The sequence below is a fragment of the Triticum dicoccoides genome, chromosome 2B, assembly GCF_002162155.2.
Source record: "Triticum dicoccoides isolate Atlit2015 ecotype Zavitan chromosome 2B, WEW_v2.0, whole genome shotgun sequence".
NCBI classification, from domain to species: Eukaryota; Viridiplantae; Streptophyta; class Magnoliopsida; order Poales; family Poaceae; genus Triticum; species Triticum dicoccoides.
In genome coordinates, this window is record NC_041383.1 from 226,522,202 (window position 1) to 226,540,606 (window position 18,405).

The window sequence follows — 18,405 nt, forward strand, 5'->3', positions numbered from 1 at the left end:
CAAACGCGCGCCACGAACCACAAGGCTCTCATAATTTTCCACACCGCAAAACGCTGAAAAAAAGTTCTCTTTACCTCGTCAATCTTACACAAAAGCTGTGAATTTGATGTATGCAATTACTCCTATCCGAATTAGTCCTATATTTGTCTAGATATGGATAGTAGTAGTGTTTCCTGCGCCACAGCCCACTGGCTCGTCCTGCAAAGTGATAGGAGAGCCATGTTTCTCCAGCTTCACCACTTGGTCACTCTGCTCCTGCTCCTGGTGGCCGCCGATCGCTGCCACCCCGCCACCGGTGGTGGAAGCAGCAGCGACGATGACGGTCGGCAGTTCGCCTACAACGGCTTCGTGGGTGCGAACCTGACGCTCAATGGCGGGGCCACCGTCACGCCGAACGGCCTCCTCATGCTGACCAATGGCACCCTTCACACGAAAGGCCAGGCCTTCCACCCGTCCCCGCTGCCGTTCCACACGGAGGCTAACGGCACCGGCGTCGTGCGGTCCTTCTCGACCACTTTCGTCTTCGCCATCTTTGGCCCGTACGCCTACCTGAGCAGCCACGGACTGACCTTCTTCGCCTCAGCGTCCAGGGAGGTGCTCTCCACTGCGCTTCCAGGCCAGTTCTTGGGCCTCCTCAATGGCACCAATGGCAACCAGAGCGCCCGTATCTTCGCCGTGGAGCTCGACACGCTCCTCAATGCCGATTTCCGTGACATTAACAGCAACCATGTTGGTGTCGACATCAATAGTCTGATATCCATCGATTCTGCCGACGCCGGATACTACGATGATACCACAGGTCGGTTCCAGAACCTAAGCCTGATCAGCCGGAAGGCAATGCAAGTGTGGGTGGACTACTATGGCATGGCCACGGAGATCACCGTGACCATGGCTCCCCTGGGCATGGCCAGGCCCAAGAAGCCGCTCCTGCGGACCACCGTCGACCTCTCGGGTGTGGTGCAGAGCACGGCGTATGTCGGATTCTCGTCGGCCACGGGCGTCATGTCCACACGCCACTTCGTCGTTGGCTGGAGCTTCGCACTGGACGGGCCAGCCCCGGCACTGGACATCTCAGCGCTGCCAGCCTTGCCGCGCGCCTGGCCCAAGCCACGGTCGAGGGTCCTGGAGATTGTGCTGCCTATAGCGTCGGTGGCGCTGGTTTTCGCTGTGGGCATCGGAGTGTGCATCTTCGTACAACGGCGTCTCAAGTACTCCGAGCTGCGCGAGGACTGGGAGGACGCGTTCGGCCCCCACCGATTCTCTTACAAAGACTTGTTTCATGCGACCAAGGGGTTCAGCAACAAGAATCTGCTCGGAGTAGGAGGCTTCGGAAGTGTCTACAGGGGTAAACTCCGCAAGCCTGACAAGGAGATCGCCATAAAGAGGGTCTCCCATGAGTCAAGGCAGGGGATGAAGGAGTTCGTCGCCGAGGTTGCAAGCATCGGGCGACTACGGCACCGCAACCTCGTGCCGCTGCTTGGTTACTGCCGGCGCAAGGCGGAGCTTCTCCTGGTTTACGATTACATGCCAAACGGAAGCCTTGATAAGTACTTGTATGATGGATCCGCAGGTACACTGGATTGGCCTCAAAGATTTCACATAATCAGAGGGGTGGCTTCTGGGTTACTGTATCTCCATGAGGATTAGGATCAAGTTGTCATCCACCGAGATGTGAAAGCAAGCAATGTTCTCCTAGACAGCGAGATGAATGGGCGGTTAGGGGATTTCGGCCTTGCAAGGTTGTACGACCATGGAGCGGACGCCCAAACAACGCATGTGGTTGGCACCATGGGCTACCTAGCTCCTGAGCTTGGACACACCGGCAAGGCAACCCCGTCCACTGATGTGTTCGCCTTCGGTGCATTCCTTCTGGAAATCACGTGTGGGCGGAGGCCAATTGAGCAAAACGAGCGCAACAGCCGCATCGTGCTCGTGGATTGGGTGATCGAGCAATGGCGCAACGGATTGATTGTTGATGTGGCGGATACGAGAATTCCAGATGGGTTTAATCCGGACAAGGTCTCACTGGTGCTGAAACTAGCACTGCTCTGCTCACACCCATTGCCCACCGCGAGGCCAACCATGCGACAGGTCATGCAGTACCTTGACGGTGACATGCTCCTCCCAGACTTGTCACCGGCGTACCTCAGCTTCAGCATGCTGGAGCGGATGTACAATGGGGAGTTCAACCAGAACGTGATGCCATACGCTTCATCAGCGAGCGTAGGTGCCATTTCTGATCTCTCGGGAGGAAGGTGATGAGATTCTTGCACTGAGTAAAAAAAAAAGTGGAATTGTGCAATTGACTATGGAAGTTCCGATGTATCTATGGTGTACTCGTTTTACTAGAAATGTATGCTTTTGTGGTTTATCTTTCTTATGACTGAATTTCAGGATTATATAAAGGGAGTACCTAGAACTCATCTAGATGAGATATAATTTGGTCTCATTCACTTTAAAAACAAGAACAGATACAACCCACGTCAGCACAAACGCATCTTATAGCATCACATCCAATGGCTATAAAAGATGAATGAGACCAAATTATATCTCATCTAGATGCCTTCCGCCCCAGACCACTCCGGCCGCTTTCGTAAAATATCCACGGCGACGAACTCCACCTTCGTGGCGCCACAGATCACGGTCCTTTGCGGTGATCTGTGGCGCCTGAACACAAATCAGAGAAAGACATTGGTGTTTTGAGGTTACGTAGCTCCCCACAGATCACAGACTATAAAAATCTAGCAAAAGAGCATGTAAAAAGAAGGTGATTGATGCTCTCTTCAGCACCACATAAAGGTACGTGGTCTCACTCAGCCATTCTTGTCTTCTATCGTTGGAGTAACAACTCTCACGCTACGACTTAGAGTTTTCAGAAGATTTACTCGTACTAAATAGAAGGTGAGAGTTGTCACTGGTAGCGTGAGAATTGTCTCTAGTCCATTCTATCCATAAAAAGTATAGCAGACTTGTGTTCACTTGTATTACCTTCTGTTAGATGGAAAAAAGAGACTCCCTCCGACGTCCTCTCTGACTTCCAGGTTCCAGCCCAGTGTGCGGCGCGTCTCGGTCCTCCTCTACGACTGCCGGACACGTCCTTCTTTCTCTGACTTATCCTAGTGTGCGGTGGGCCTCAATCCTGAGATCTCACCCACAACACCATTCTAAACGCCGTCAAAAAATGTAACAATCGTGGTTATAAATTTTACCATTTTTTTTTTGCGGGTGATAAATTTTACCAATTGAGTAAGTAGATCTCAGTTTGCTCAAAAGAAAACGAGAGAGCAAAAACTTTGGCAACAAACCATGCCGACTCTTCTTCTGACCTTGTTGTTGAGCCTGAACGTAGCGTTGGCCTCGTCGGCGTTCTCCTACCAGGGCTTTGCCACGGCGAACCTTACCCTAGACGGTCTCGCCGTCGTCATGCCCAACGGCCTCCTCGCTCTCACCAACTTCACTTCCCAGCAAAAAGGCCACGCCTTCCACCCAGCCCCGCTCCGCTTCCTCAACACGACGGCGAGCTCCACGGCCGTAGCGCGCTCCTTCTCCGCATCCTTCGTGTTCGCCATCGTGTCCGTTGTCGATGGCCTGAGCGACCAGGGCCTCGCCTTCGTGGTCGCCCCGACCTCGGACCTCTCATCGGCCAACGGCGGACAGTACCTAGGCCTCCTCAACGCAACCAACGGCACCGCGAGCGACCACATCTTGGCGGTGGAGCTCGACACCATCTGGAACCCCGAGCTGAGCGACATCAACAGCAACCACGTTGGCATCAACGTCAACAGCCTCATCTCGCGGCAGGCCAAGCCCGCCGGCTACTACGCCGACGACGACGGCATGGCCTTCCAAGACCTGATGCTGAATAGCCGCAGGCCAATGCAGGTGTGGGTGGACTACGACGGCCAGGGCAGGCGACTCAATGTGACATTAGCTCCCGTGCAAGCTCCGAAGCCCAAGAATCCCTTGCTCTCTGAAGCCATTGACCTCTCCACTATCGTGGCGGACACGATGTATGCTGGCTTCTCATCGTCGTCGGGCGTGGTGTCCACGCACCACTACGTCCTTGGATGGAGCTTCAGCTTCGACGGACCTGCTCCACCGCTCGACTTCTCGAAGCTGCCCAGCCTGCCGCATGTGGGTCCAAACCTCCGTCCAAGATCTTGTACATCGCTCTACCATTAGCTATCATGTTGCTCATCGCTGCGGTGTCGGCTGTAGCGTTCATCCTGTGGCGCCGGCGTCGGTTTGCAGAGGTGCGCGAAGATTGGGAGGAAGATTTCGGCCCACACCGATTCGCATACAAAGACTTGTTCCATGCCACCGACGGGTTCAAGAACAGAAATGTACTCGGTGTTGGAGGGTTTGGAAAAGTATACAAAAGGGTACTTCCTGTATCTAATTTGGAGATCGCCGTCAAGAGAGTGTCACATGACTCAAGGCAAGGAATACGGGAATTCATTGCCGAAGTGGTGAGCATTGGTCGTCTCCGGCATCGAAATCTCGCACAGCTGCTAGGCTATTGCCGGCGCAATGGTGAACTTCTATTAGTGTATGACTACATGGCAAATGGCAGCCTTGACAAGTACCTGCACAATAAGAATGGGCCAGCTCTATGTTGGCCTCAAAGGTACTGGATTGTCAAAGGTATCGCATCAAGCTTATTGTATTTACACGAGGATTGGGAGCAAGTCGTCATCCACCGAGATATAAAAGCAAGCAATGTGCTGCTGGATAGGAAGATGAACGGGCGGCTCGGTGACTTTGGTTTAGCAAGGTTATACGACCATGGTACAGATGCTCAAACAACACATGTCGTTGGTACCATGGGATACCTCGCGCCAGAACTTAGCGCACGGGGAAGGCAACACCCACAACCGATATATTTGCATTTGGTGTGTTTCTCCTAGAGGTCGTCTGTGGACGCAGGCCAATCGGGAGTGACGAGCATAATAACCCGGTGGTGTTGGTCGACTGGGTGCTTGAGCACCACCGCAATGGCTCAATCATCGATACGGTGGATTCCCGGCTTGAGGGGAAATTCAACATGGAAGAGGTTAGTATCGTACTCAGACTAGGTTTGTTGTGCGCGCACTCATTGCCCCACACAAGGCCTAGCATGCGAAAGGTCATGCAATACCTGGACGGTGACCAAATCGCCCCTCATTTGGCTCCGACCTTCATGAGCTACAACGAGATGGCCTTGATGCAGAGCGAAGGGTTCGATTCATACATCACGCCGTGCCCTCCACTGGCGGCGCGCATTTGCAGCGGATCTGGTGAGTCCTTGGTGACAGTTCTATTCGATGGGAGATGAAGCGTTGCTCGCAAATTACATGAGCTATTTATGTTGCTAAGGGATTTAATTATCTTGTGCTCTCAGATCCCTCTTTGCACGCCTTGTCGTCCGAAAGGTCCCGCAGTCGGAGGAGCTCTTTTTTGTAATCCATGAATCTAGGTTATCATAGTGAAATGTTACCGCCCCATGTATCAATTTCAGTAGTATTGGTTGACGTATAGCTAGGCCCCATGCACACTTTTTATCAGCAGGTCAAGTTTGTTCTAGAAAGGTCTCGGAAATTTTTAATTTTTCCTGAATTGCTAAACTATTTTTCGCATATCGGGTTCGTCTACTCAGGTTCGGAGGACTACTTTCCGGAATTCGACTCCCTTAAGTATCTGTCCTTCGAACAACTGAAGTACGTATGTACATGACGCGAGCTATTGACAAAAACTAAAGGATATGCAGAGTGTAGAGCTAGACACGAAGAGTGAAAGAGTTTTCCCTTTTTCAACAAAAAAAAGAAAAGTAGAAGAGTTTGATTTGGAGTCTGATTTGTATCCCTTCCGAATCTTGCAGCTGGGGAGATATGTTAGTATAAGAAGGGCTCCCAGATAATAACGAGCCACGATTCTAATTAGGATCTTCTTCCAAATCATAATTTCGCTTGACGTTGGATCTCCGATCCTGCGTTAACCGTGAGAATGGAGCTGGACGATTATTACGAAACAATCTACAAGAGGGACATATTTATGTTCTTGTTTGGACTAGGTACGCTCTTCTCCTTGTTGCTCCTATAAGATTTCCACTATATCAACTCGTGTATAACTTCCCTTCGTTGAAACTTGCAAATTAACCAGCCGCGGGTTTCATGTTCGGCGTGGCTTTTATGCTGGATAACCCTTCAACCGACTACTACTCTGTCAAACTCACCGGCATCACCGCTTCGTCACCGACCTCGCCGCCGGCGTTCAACTTCACTCTCCGCGTCGAGAACAAAGGTTTGGTGTACGAAAAACTGCTCCAGCCACGGGCAAGCGGCCGTGTCGTACGCCGGCGTTGTCATCGGAGAAGGGCCTGTGCCGGGCGTGTGCGCAGAGCCGGGAAGGAAGAGAACAGCGGAGGTGACGGCCCTGGCGCACGGCGGCGGAGGAGGACCGCCGCTGTCGGACAGCCAGAGGAAGCGCCTCGAGGACGAGATGCGGTCGGGATCTGCCGAGTTTGACGTGGAAGCCAAGCTGTTCCGCGATGGCCACATAAGGGGCCCTGTCGTGCTGTGGTGCAAACTCGGACTGCAAGAGTTGCAGCAGCCTTCGGATTGCAAGTCTTTCACTGATTTGGGACGCAGGGCCATGGAGCAATTTTGGATATGAACATGCTGCGATCTGGCCGATCCTACACGCGTCTCTGAAACAAATTTTCAATCACCAATTATGTATGCTTAATTAATCAGTTGGGATGTAAAGTTTAAGTTTATCTTGAACCATTAACTGTTGTGTTTGCTCCAATTTATTTGAAACCAAGATAGTTTTTCAGTTAATTAATGAAAAACTAGGTAAGGATGCAAGAGAAAACAAATCAAAAGTATATACTAACACTGACATCCATCAAAAGTCCCCGGCTTCCCTTGACGTTATCCCCTCCGCTCCCCTTCCCACCGCCAGTGGCCACCCCGGCCCCGGCGTCCACCTCTCCCCGCGCCGGTGACCACTCCGGTCCCCGGCGGCCACTCTCCGCGCTCATGGCCTCCGGCCCGGCGAGTCCGGCCTCGGTGTCCTCGCGCCCCCAGCCGGTGGTGTCGGGCTTGGGGCTGTCGGGGTCGCCTGGATCCGCTGGCTCGTCGGATGGGGCGCAGGCGGCTTCTCGGGCTACGGTGACGGGCCCGGTGACGGCGTCGGCGCCTGATGCGGCCTGGAAGCACCCGGGTCCCTCGCGCAAGACGCTCTGGCACCGGAGGAAGGCGGCACAGAAGCAGCGGCAATCTGAGGGGGGGCAGGAAGCGGCCCCGCTCGCCGCAGATCCAGATGGAGCGCCGGGAGGTTCCGCCTGACCTCTTCGGGTTGTGCTTCAAGTGCTTCAGGGATGGGCACCGCAGGGATGACTGCACCTTCCCGCCGAGATGCATCCGCTGCGGGCTGGAGGGTCATGAGTCTGTTGACTGCAGGCAACCGCGGAGCCCGAGGTCGGAGGAGGACCTGCGAAGGGACGCCATGGCTAAGGTTGCGCGCACGACCCAGCTGCTGCCGCCTGCCAGACTCGCGGGGAGACTGTCGCCGGTGACTCGGCAGGATCCACCTGTGGGGGGATTCATGCCAGTCGCGGCCGTTACAGTACCCGCGGAGCCCTGGCAAGCGCCGTCAGCTGCTGGCGAGATCTGCGTGCTCCGCCGTTCCCACGAGGTCGACGACATGGAGAGGCGACTTCAGTCTGCGGTGGTTGCATACATTGGTGGCCCTCGGCCGGCGGTCTCCTGTGTGCAGGCTGCCGAAGCCATTTCGGAGAAGTTGCGGATCCCAAGGCACCGCTTTTCTGTCCACAAATTCCATCCCGAGGACTTCTTGGTGGTGTTTGCAACACCGGAGCTCAGGAACACGGTGCTGGCGCAGGACTCGGTTGAGCATGAGTTTTTCAAGCTGTTCTTCAGACCATGGCTAATGCAGGCACAAGCAACATCCAGGCTAATGCGCACACAAGTGGATGTGATGATCGAGGGCATCCCAGCCCATGCCTGGACCAGAGACACGGCAGCTGAGCTCCTTGGTTCGTCGTGTTTGGTGGAGAGCCTCGCACCGGAGACGGCCAGCAGGGAAGATTTATCGCTGTTCAAGCTGCGGGCGTGGTGCGTCGATCCTGATGAGGTGCCTGTCTGTAAGCGACTTTGGATGCCAGAACCATCTGATCTGGGCAACCCGGCGGATCGGCGGCCTATTTACCGTCAGTTACTGGAGTACAAGATCCTAATTCACATTGGTAGGATGCGGGATAATGCAGACCCGCCGGATTGGTTTCGGCCATCTAGCTCAGACAGCAGCGGCCAAAGTGGTTTGCCGGACAATTCAGGCGACTTCTCCGGCGGAGGATGCTGGCAGGTTCTGCCTTGGACCAGGGGTGTTCGGGACTCGCGCGGCGGCGGACCGTCTCAGTCAGGGGCTTACAATGGAGGTCGTTCCTACAGGCAGGCCCTGGTGGGTAGAATCGGACCATCAGACTGGCGTATTCCGGCGATGAGCTTTGGGAGGGAGACGCCAGCCCCAGCGCCACAGTTGGCGCCGCCGCCTCCCCGCGCCGCGCCGTCGATGCCACGGCCAGACACACGGGCGCCTACTAAAAACACTGGAGCAGGAGATCGCGCCACTGGATGGCTGGCGGCCACACCACCCACACAGGATCTGGCGATCGCCGCACATCCAGTTGGGCCAGTCAACAACCAGGTGCACGTGACTCATTTGGACCCACCGGAGCGACAGGCTTTGGCCCCTCAGGCTGATGCGGTGGTGGCTCCACCTATCACCACTATCCTGGAAGCATCCCCACAGTTGGAACGGATGCGATTGGCCATCTGGTGGCAGCTCCTGCTGCTGCCCCCGAGGAGATCAGGACTCTGACAGAGACCGATGTGACTGACCAGATTCAAACAACCATCTTGGAGGAGGGGCAAGGTGCTGATCCCATCGCAGCATCGGCATCGGTGCAGGGAGACAGGCCGGTGCGGACTGATATGCCAAACGGCTGGGCCCCGGTGCCAGAGCTGATCCTAGCCAGCACTGTTCAGGCTGGCCCACCACCGGGGGGGCGACAGGGGTACCCAGAGAGAGACCCACTTGCATCCGTGGCAGGGCCACAGCTTCCATTGGTGGACAATAATGTATTGGCCTCTGGGCCCGGGATGCATGGACAGGGATTGGACATTGTTGTGTATGGATTGGACGCGCCCATGCATGATGCTACGTCCCAGACCATGCCGCTGAAGGAGCAGATTGCTATTGGAAACCTGAAGACGTTCTGTGCGGGAATTCTAAAAAAACTGGCCCCCCCTCTTCTTAAAGAGATCGAGGCGGTTCGCGGTGGGCATTCCGGCGTTGACCCGTTCACGCCACGGCGCAATACTCGCTCCTCGGCGATGGCAGGACCGAAAAAATCAAAGGCCACGGCAGCTGAGGCGGTGCTGCTAAAGGCCCTTGGCATTGCGCATGATGATCTGGCAATGCACGATGGCGCGCTGGGACAGTTGCGCGAACTGTTCGACTCTCCAATCCAGGAGCCCCAGCTCAAGGCGATTGCGGCCATCTTCGGCAAATCTATCCAGTTTGACCTGGGCAAGGAGGAGGCCGCAAGGGTGATTGTGCTTGCCTAATTGGCAGGCCCCGGCGCGACTATCCGCTGCTGTGTCGTCGCCTAATCTGGAGTTGGTGTGCTGGAACGTGCGCGACCTCAACAGCCCCGCGAAGAAAAAGGCGCTGCGGGAATTCGCAGATACGACTCACCCGGCGATTTTCTGTATTCAGGGGACTAAATTGGCATGTATTGACGATTTTACGATTACGCAATGTTTAGGCCCCGCCTATGACGGGTTTGCTTATCTTCCGGCGATCGAGACCAGGGGGTGGTATCCTGGTTGCTTGGAACTCTTCGTTGGCGCGCATTTCAAACCATGTGCTTGACACAAACTTTTTCACTGGCTACGTGACACCCATCGACGGTGCGCCCTGGTGGCTAACCACCGTCTATGGCCCGCAAGAAGATGAGGAGAAAATCGCCTTCATGGAAGAACTAACTGCTAGAAGGCTGCTTTGCCCAGGGCCATGGCTTGTCATTGGCGACTTCAACATGATTATGCAAGCCTCGGACAAAAGCAATACGAACCTGGATAGGAGAATGATGCACAGGTTTCGCCAATTCGTTGATGGCACTGGCTTGAAAGAATTGTTCCTACACGGCAGGAAGTTCACTTGGAGTAACGAACGCGAGGCCCCGACCCTCACCAAAATCGACAGAGCGCTGGTCTCGGTGGATTGGGAGATGGAGCACCCGGATTGCCTTCTGCAGGCCTTGTCGACGGCCTCTTCGGACCACTGCCCGCTGCACTTGGCCCTGCATGAGCATTTGCATCCACACCGGAGGTTCAGATTTGAGTTGTTCCGGAGGAAGCTCGAGGGATTTGAGGATGCGGTGAGAGAAGCCTGGCAATGCGACCCGGAGATCACCGACCCCTTTAAGAGGATCGACCTCCTGCTCCGGAACACGGCGAGATTTCTTACGGCTTGGGGTCAGAAGAAAACGGGCAATGTTAAGCTGTTTATAGCTATCGCCAATTGGGTTATTTCCAGCTGGACGTCGCTCAGGAAAGAAGGAGGCTCTCTAAGGGAGAGAGGTGGTTGAGGAGAACTCTCAAGCTGACCACCTTGGGTCTAGCTTCGCTAGAGAGGACAATTGCACGGCAGAGGTCTAGAATTAGATGGCTCCAGGATGGTGACGCTAGCTCCAAACTGTTCTACCTCGTGGCCAACGGCAGAAAAGTTAAGAATTTCATCCTTGCTCTCTCACATGAGGGAAACCTGATCACAGATCAAATTGGCAAGGAACGCATCTTCTATGATACTTACAAGGAGTTGCTAGGTACGTCCACTGTTCGCGAGCACACTCTGGACCTAGACTTTCTAGGCATCACACAATTGGACTTGGAGGATCAGACCGCGATATTTACAGAGGAAGAGGTGTGGGCAACCATCAAGGAGATGCCCTCGGACCGTGCCCCGGGTCCGGACGGATTTATTGGAATTTTCTTCCAGAAAGCTTGGAGCATCATCAAGGATGATATTATGGCAGTGATTCACAAGATCTTCATGGATAATGGGCATGGCTTTGGCCGGCTCAACCAGGCCTTGATTACTCTCATTCCCAAGAGGCCGGACGCCTGCCACGTTGGAGACTTCAGGCCCATAACGTTGGTGCACAGCTTGCCCAAAATCTGCTCGAAACTTCTATCCAATATGCTATGCCCTCGCATGTGTGAACTTGTTCAAGCAAACCAATCGGCTTTCATAAAAGGGAGAAACTTGCACGACAACTTCGTGCTAGTTCGACAAGTGGCCAGATCCCTTCACCGTAGGAAGGCCAAGCGAGTTATGCTTAAGCTGGACATATCTCGTGCTTTCGACACCATAGCATGGCCCTTCCTTTTTGAAGTCCTCAGGGCCAAGGGATTCCCTGATCTTTGGCTCTCATGTATTGCAACCCTACTTACCACAGCTTCGTCTAGAGTGGTAGTAAATGGATATGCTGGGCCGAAATTCATGCATGCCCAAGGTCTCAAACAAGGCGATCCAATCTCTCCCCTACTCTTTGTCATCGCCATGGATGTCCTGACATCGATCGTGTCTAAAGGCCAGGAGATGGGAGTCCTCAGTACGATGCCAGGCTGCACCTCGATGCAAAGAATCTCGATATATGCTGATGATGTGGTGCTATTTATCTGGCCTTCTCTGCCCGATCTCCGGTTCGTCAAAGAGGCCATGCTCATTTTTGGGACAGCATCGGGACTGGAAGTTAACTTTGCTAAATCTGCGGCAATTCTGATCCGCAAGGAGGAAGGAGACAAGGAACTTGTAGCAGCAGCCCTACCATGGAAGATGGACAAATTCCCATGCAAATACCTCGGGCTGCAGCTATCTATCTGGCAACTGACTCGAGCGGAGTGGCAACCAATCATGGACAACGTTTTGAACTTCCTCCCTGGATGGCAACGAGGACTTATTACTCGCGCGGGCCGGCTGGTTCTTGTTCATGACATCGTTATGGCTAGGCCGACGCATCATCTACTTGTGGCAGATGCACCAAAATGGGTTGTTGAGTGTGTGAACAAGAGATGTCGAGCTTTCTTCTGGGAAGGAATAGAGCAGATTCATGGAGGGCAGTGCTTAGTCTCTTGGCAAAAGGTATGTAGACCTAAGGAGCTGGGCGGCCTCGGCATCATGGACCTAAGAAGACACGGTCTAGCTTTAAGACTGCGCTGGGAGTGGATACAACGCACTGATTCCACTAAACCATGGCACGGTCTGCCGATGACATGCGACCCACAAGTTCAGATAGCTTTCAACAGCTTGGTGCATTGGAGGTTAGGATCTGGGGATAAGGTGCTATTTTGGAAGGACAGATGGATTGATGGGGCCTCGATCGATGATATTGCACCTGATGTCAAGAAACTGATTCGCACCCAAACCGCCAACAAGAGATTGGTGAAGGATGGATTACTAAATCATAGATGGGCATCGGACATAACAGGAGAGTTGTCCACCGATGGCCTAATCCAGCTGATCCGACTTTGGGAGATCATGCTGAACACGCAGCTCAACCCCAACCAGCAAGATGAGGCGATCTGGCCATGGAACGAACGCGGAGTCTACACTTCTGCTTCGGCTTATAAGATGCTATTCATGGGAGCAATTAAGGCCGCATTTGCTTGCTGGATCTGGAAGTGCTGGGCGCCTTTACCCATCAAAATCTTCATGTGGCTAGCTTTGCAATACCGTGTCTGGACTTCTGACCGTAGGCTGCGACATGGTCTGCAAGAACAAACTTCATCTTGCTTTCTCTGCGACCAAGAAGAGGACAACGTAGACCACATTATGACTCAATGTGCCTACTCTAAGCAAGTATGGTTCACGACCTTCTCCAGGAGCAGGATAGATACACTACTCATACCCGATGGCAACAACACTCTGGAGACTTGGTGGGGTGCTGCTCGCAAACACATCCACAAAACACACCGCCGTGCTTTCAACTCACTTGTGAGCCTAGTTTGCTGGAGCATATGGAAACAAAGAAACAACCGAGTGTTCCGCGATAATTCCAGTTGGATGAGTGCCACGGAGCTAGTCACAAGGATCTTCGAAGAGCTACATTTGTGGACGCTCGCAGGAGGAAAAGGAGTTAGCGTGTGGTGTGAGTAGTAGTGTGAGATAGCAGGAGTAGGAGTGGAGTGTCCTTCATGCCTCAGCCGACTTGTGGCTCTGATGCATCTATCTAAACTCTTGTACATACGCTTTCTATCTTCTATCAAGCTATGGTACGCAATTTGCGTACTCTCAAAAAAGAAAAACTAGGTAAGAACCATGATACCTCACACACAGACATCCGTGAAGTACAAGAGTGGTCTGCATTGTTTGAGTCGACGTGGCAAACGTTCGGACTCCCCCAGTTTGATCCTAGTTTGTGAGATTTCAAACGTATATGAAGAGGGCCTCGTCGCCATATAATACCTCACACGCACCTCTATGAAGAGAGCCTCGTCGCCATAGCATCGTCATCACTTCTCCCTAAGCATCCATCATCGTCATCCAGCATGAATACAGGACAAAGGAAGAGAGACGGGTTTTGGGTGGTCCCTATTGTTTGAGTCCGACGTGGCAACAGTTTGAACTCCCCCGGTTGATCCTAGTTTGTGAGATTTCAAACATCCGGACCGGTCCGGACAAATTTGGTGACCGTCGGATGATCAAAAATGTCTAGACTGTCCAGTGCATACATCTGCGGGTGATTGGTGACGCGGATTGGAGTTGCCCTAAATTCGGACGGATGAAGTAGCTTTGTACAGAAAAATAATGATTCTGTACAGAAATAAGACGGTTTAATCTACAAGTGAGATGGCCGCATGGTATAACAAGAATATACTCCCAACCAAATCGCAATTACAGCACTGCATCAGAACGAGTAGGGAATTCAAGGCCTTGAATTGTAGGAATGTTTTGCAGATCCTCGGTACAGTACATAGGAAGAAACCAGAGCAACTTGTTGGTGCCAAATACCTGCAGTACACAATATTTCAGAAGGTTCGTATGGAATTAAGGTGATGGGACGAACGGAAATGCAGGTAAAATACCTGCTCCAAGTTTTTTCTCCATCCTAGGTCATACTCCCATGAGCATGTTTTCTTTCGCTCGTATACCTGGAATTAGTTTAACCAGTACAAAGAAACATATCATTTGGGCATGCCAGCAGCAGCAAGTCACTATACAACCAAAATCTCGTTATTCTTGCAAAGAAATTCAAGCTGAAACCTAGATTGTTCTTGTACTGTTGTACTACCAGTGACTTTAACTACAAAATGAAGGTCATGAAATACTAGGTTATCAAGTACCAATATAATGAGCTACATGATATTATTTTAACAGGTGTGTGATGTCAGTTGGTCACACGACCTGAAGATCAACCAGTAACTCCGAATAAATGCAAAACGAAGTTTAACAGTTCAATCAAGGAATTATGTACTTACGAACAGTGGCAAACAGGAAACCAAAAGTATTCACATCACAAATCCTTTACCTCGATAGAAGTCGTATTACTGGCAACAAGAGACGTGTGCATGCATATGAAGCAAAGGAGGCTCAGCGCAAACGCCAAATTTAGAACTGCAGTAAAACCATAGGAGCAGGGTAAGTTCAACCACAAACCTTTAAGATAAGTTTGAAAGGAAGAGGCTTACCGAAAGCAAGAAATAGAATGGCAATATCACCAGCTGAACTGGGGCGCCTACTTCCATCATGAAAGAAGATAATAAAGCTTGGAAGTAGCACCAATGTATCCAGCACAGTCTCGAGGAAAGTATACACCTATAATGCAAAGATAGTGCACTTTAAAAGTAATAAGTAGAACGGAAGCTAAAGAAGCAGGTTGGGAACATAATTTATAGGAAGTGTAGACAATTGACAGGAAACATAATTATAAGTAACTTGTGTTGTAGTTTGTTTGTGCCCTTATGAGTCGCAAGGCTCGTTATGCTTATGCCCAACACTTATATGTGGCTGAAGCCAACCAGAGTCCCAGCGCGGAGAACAGAGTACGACTGTCGTCAGATTTGGTAAGTTAGCACTTAGTATAACACAAGACAACGTTAAAGGTTTTCGTTAAAGCTTTTCCATGTCTTTCTGTTTTTAAAATCAATGTATACTTCCATGTCTTTCTTGCTACCTACAGTTTGAAAAACAAATAAAGATGAGCAAGTCCGACAATCCTAAACATGCAAATTCTGGTATAATGAGTGCATGAACCTATCAGATAATATCACAACAAAATATGGAAGTGCTTATTGTCATCGAGGAAACAACACACATATATGGGGCTAAAAGCCTACAACATGATATCAAGCCAATAGGTGGCATAAATTTGTTGAATGAACCTGAAAAGGCAAACCACATACTCTAAGATACTAGAAAAAACACAAATATGTGGCTACAAAATGATAACAAGCCAATTGGTGGCATAGACTCTCTGAGAAGTTTTAGCAATACTGATTCATAATTTTGTGTTACATTACAATAGCATTTGGTGAAAATCTGATTGGAGAGCATCATTTTTAGTTATTCTGCTATTTTGAAGTGTTTTTTTTAGAAAAACTAGCAATTGGCAGTTTCATAAAAGCATGACCTAGGCCAAAAAGGTCAGGTGGTTAGCCCATAAAATAGTTCAACCAATTTTGCTTACAGCCAAGATCCTAACAACCCGCAAGGCCTAGTTTGCCTGTTTGGACATCAGGTTCTCATCAAAATAAGATTTCTTAAGGTAGATTTAGGGCCCAAAAAAAGTATAAAATCTTGTTTCGCTATGGCACGACAGAACTAGTATATCCCACAACAAAAATACATGTCTGCAAAATCACTCTAGCATGGTTTTCATACAAGTCCAGAACAGGTATAAGAGACTATAGCTTACTAATACAAAATATTTTCACTACACCCAATCCTAACTGAACAGCAACTTAAAATCTTGCTGAAGTTATATAAAAATGCGCTCTCAGAAAACCATTATGCACTATCCGAGATTAATTTTCCAATAAGTGTTTCAATAATCAATTTCCCAATGAGTGTTCCAATCCTACCAGGAAAAGGAGAAAATACTTGTAATTCCTTGCTCCAACACAATTTACTACCCAAACACAGTGATGATCCATTTTCAGCACGCATCTGTCACCTACATAGTCAAATACACAGGTCAAAATAAGAATGTAATAGAAGGGATAGATGACTTTCATGCATTTATCGGTAACAAACTAACTATAAAAGAAAAGCACACAAGCTGCTTTACAGATCACCCTTTCGCGGGCTGCTTTTAGCATTGCAATGGATTAATGATATTCCACCTTACCTTTCCAGCTTTTGTCTATTAAAACTTTTGTTTCAATCAATGTATCCCTACTTACGCGACTATTTTGCCATAGCAGATTATAAATTAAGTTCGGCGGAATACAGTTCAGCAACCGCAAACTGACCGTTATTCATTGAAAGTAACATCGGTACTAAAGCGACATTCAATCCAGTTCAGTGACCATAATCCAGCACTTGCAAGATCATTCGCATCATAACCAACCGATTTATATTGGATGACAAAAATCATTTTTCCTGAAGTATGAAGGTTGGTTTGAAACAATGGCATATTATAAATTAATTGACACAATGAAGAAGGCTGACTTACAGACAGAACAATGATGGCAACGTGGAGGTTTTCCATTTTGACAACGAGCGCAATATCTAGGCGCATGTCCTTGCTCCTCTGAAGTGGATGGAGGATTCACACAATCTGTAGCAACATTATTTGATATGGTGCTACTGTTGTTTGCATGCATACCATCCTCTTCAGCAGCATGTCTCCAGTTTTCAGGTACAGCTCCAGGATTCGTAAAAACAACCATAAAGTAGCACCATAGCATCATTATAAGCTGCAGAAGAAACAAGAACCCTGAAGAAATTTAAACAAAACAGAAACAAACACAATCATGGCCTGATTTTCTCATTTAAAGAAAAGAGAATTCCATGATAGCAAGTAATGTAAGGCGCTTATGGTGAATAATTCAGTCTAATTGGAAGAAACCAACACATCCTTTGCCATGCTCAATATTTCAAACCGAAAATCTAAAAGCTACTCCCTCCGTTCCTAAAATATAAGCCTTTTTAGAGATTCCGATACGGACTACATACGGAGCAAAATGAGTGGATCTAGACTCTAAAATATGACTATATACATCCTTATGTAGTAGTCCGTATTGAAATCTCTAAAAAGGCCTATATTTAGGAACGGAGGGAGTAGTAAATACAGTTTGGTGAATAACAAGAATAGCGGCTCAAAATATCATGTCTAGGTATTATCGTCCAATACGGTTCGATCTAATGCTACTGACTTGTTTGACCATAAAATATCTATCAATAGCTTGAAGCATGAAAAAAATAGTTGAATAAGAGTATAACCATAGCATCTGGTGATGTTCTTATATATTGAGTTACTCAATGCACAAAGTCAACAATAAGAAAGGGCCCTCAAAAGGTAATTTCGAAGGGTATGCAGTATTTCTTGAGACATAATTTGTTCGATAAATATATGATCCGCAGTATAAGCACAACATAACAAGCCCACCGGAATTGTAATCGAAAAGCAGTTACGACGCGGGAATGCGCGATTTGACGTATAAAAATGCCGAGATCAAGGAAAAAACAGAGGCTACTGCCTAGCACCACACGACGAATTCCTCAAGGCATACCTACTGAAATTAGATAGTAAAGAGAGACGGGGTGGCGGCGCTTACAAGGAGGTGGAAGGCGGCGAGGACGAGAGCGGCCGCGGCTACGGAGCCTCCGCTGCCCCCGCGTAGGAGCAGTGGGCCCCAGGCGTAGACGACGACGGCGTAGTAGGAGGCGGCGACGATGGCGGCGACGAGCGCCAGCATGAGGTACCCCAGAACCCGCAGCCCCGCGCACGCGCGGAACGGGTTCGCCCGCCTCAGGCACTCCATGCCGTCTGGTCCGCCGGCGGGGCGGGGGAGGCGGCGGTGGCGGCTGGCGTGCGAGGCGGGGTCTGGTGCGTCGCTGCTTCCCCGAGCGTATTGCAAGCTGGGCAGCCCAACCTGTTGCGGTCAGGGTTGGTGGGCCTGCATTGTCGGCGGCTTGGAGCGCAGGGCGAAGTGGCCTGAAGCTCGGCGTCCACGTGCCGTGGCTCTGCGAATATTTGCTTTGCCGAGATGACGACGGGTCCCGCTGGCTGCTGACACAGCAGCGACCGCTTGGCTGGGTGGGTTCAGTCGTGACTCGTCGTAGCGGCGGGTCGGTTCGTGTCGTTGTTTTGCGAAGATGAGCATGCCCACT

The 18,405-nt window shown here is 50.6% G+C and overlaps 1 protein-coding gene and 2 pseudogenes across 1 annotated transcript; 2 read left to right on the plus strand and 1 right to left on the minus strand.

Annotated features, from left to right (window-relative positions):
• The first annotated feature begins 219 nt into the window (after positions 1 to 219).
• On the plus strand, positions 220 to 2,314 carry LOC119363224 (annotated as a pseudogene).
• Positions 2,315 to 3,297: 983 nt separating this feature from the next.
• LOC119360806 lies at positions 3,298 to 5,314 on the plus strand (annotated as a pseudogene).
• Positions 5,315 to 13,653: 8,339 nt separating this feature from the next.
• On the minus strand, positions 13,654 to 18,090 carry LOC119363226 (probable protein S-acyltransferase 12). The gene is made up of 7 exons (XM_037628541.1): positions 17,850 to 18,090; positions 16,745 to 16,988; positions 16,152 to 16,243; positions 14,760 to 14,886; positions 14,600 to 14,685; positions 14,157 to 14,222; positions 13,654 to 14,082 (listed from the first exon to the last, which is right to left on the minus strand). The coding sequence occupies exons 1-7, from the start codon at positions 18,054 to 18,056 to the stop codon at positions 13,966 to 13,968; spliced, it is 939 nt and encodes a 312-aa protein (XP_037484438.1). The 5' UTR covers positions 18,057 to 18,090; the 3' UTR covers positions 13,654 to 13,965.
• Between the last annotated feature and the right edge of the window lie 315 nt (positions 18,091 to 18,405).

Coding starts and splice junctions, on each gene's coding strand:
- LOC119363226 (XM_037628541.1), bottom strand. CDS start 18,056: ATGGAGTGCCTGAGGCGGGCGAACCCGTTCCGCGCGTGCGCGGGGCTG. Junction 16,989..17,849: donor TCGCCGCCTTCCACCTCCTT/GTAAGCGCCGCC, acceptor TTTCTTCTGCAG/CTTATAATGATGCTATGGTG. Junction 14,887..16,151: donor AGTATTTTCTCCTTTTCCTG/GTAGGATTGGAA, acceptor TTTGCATTATAG/GTGTATACTTTCCTCGAGAC.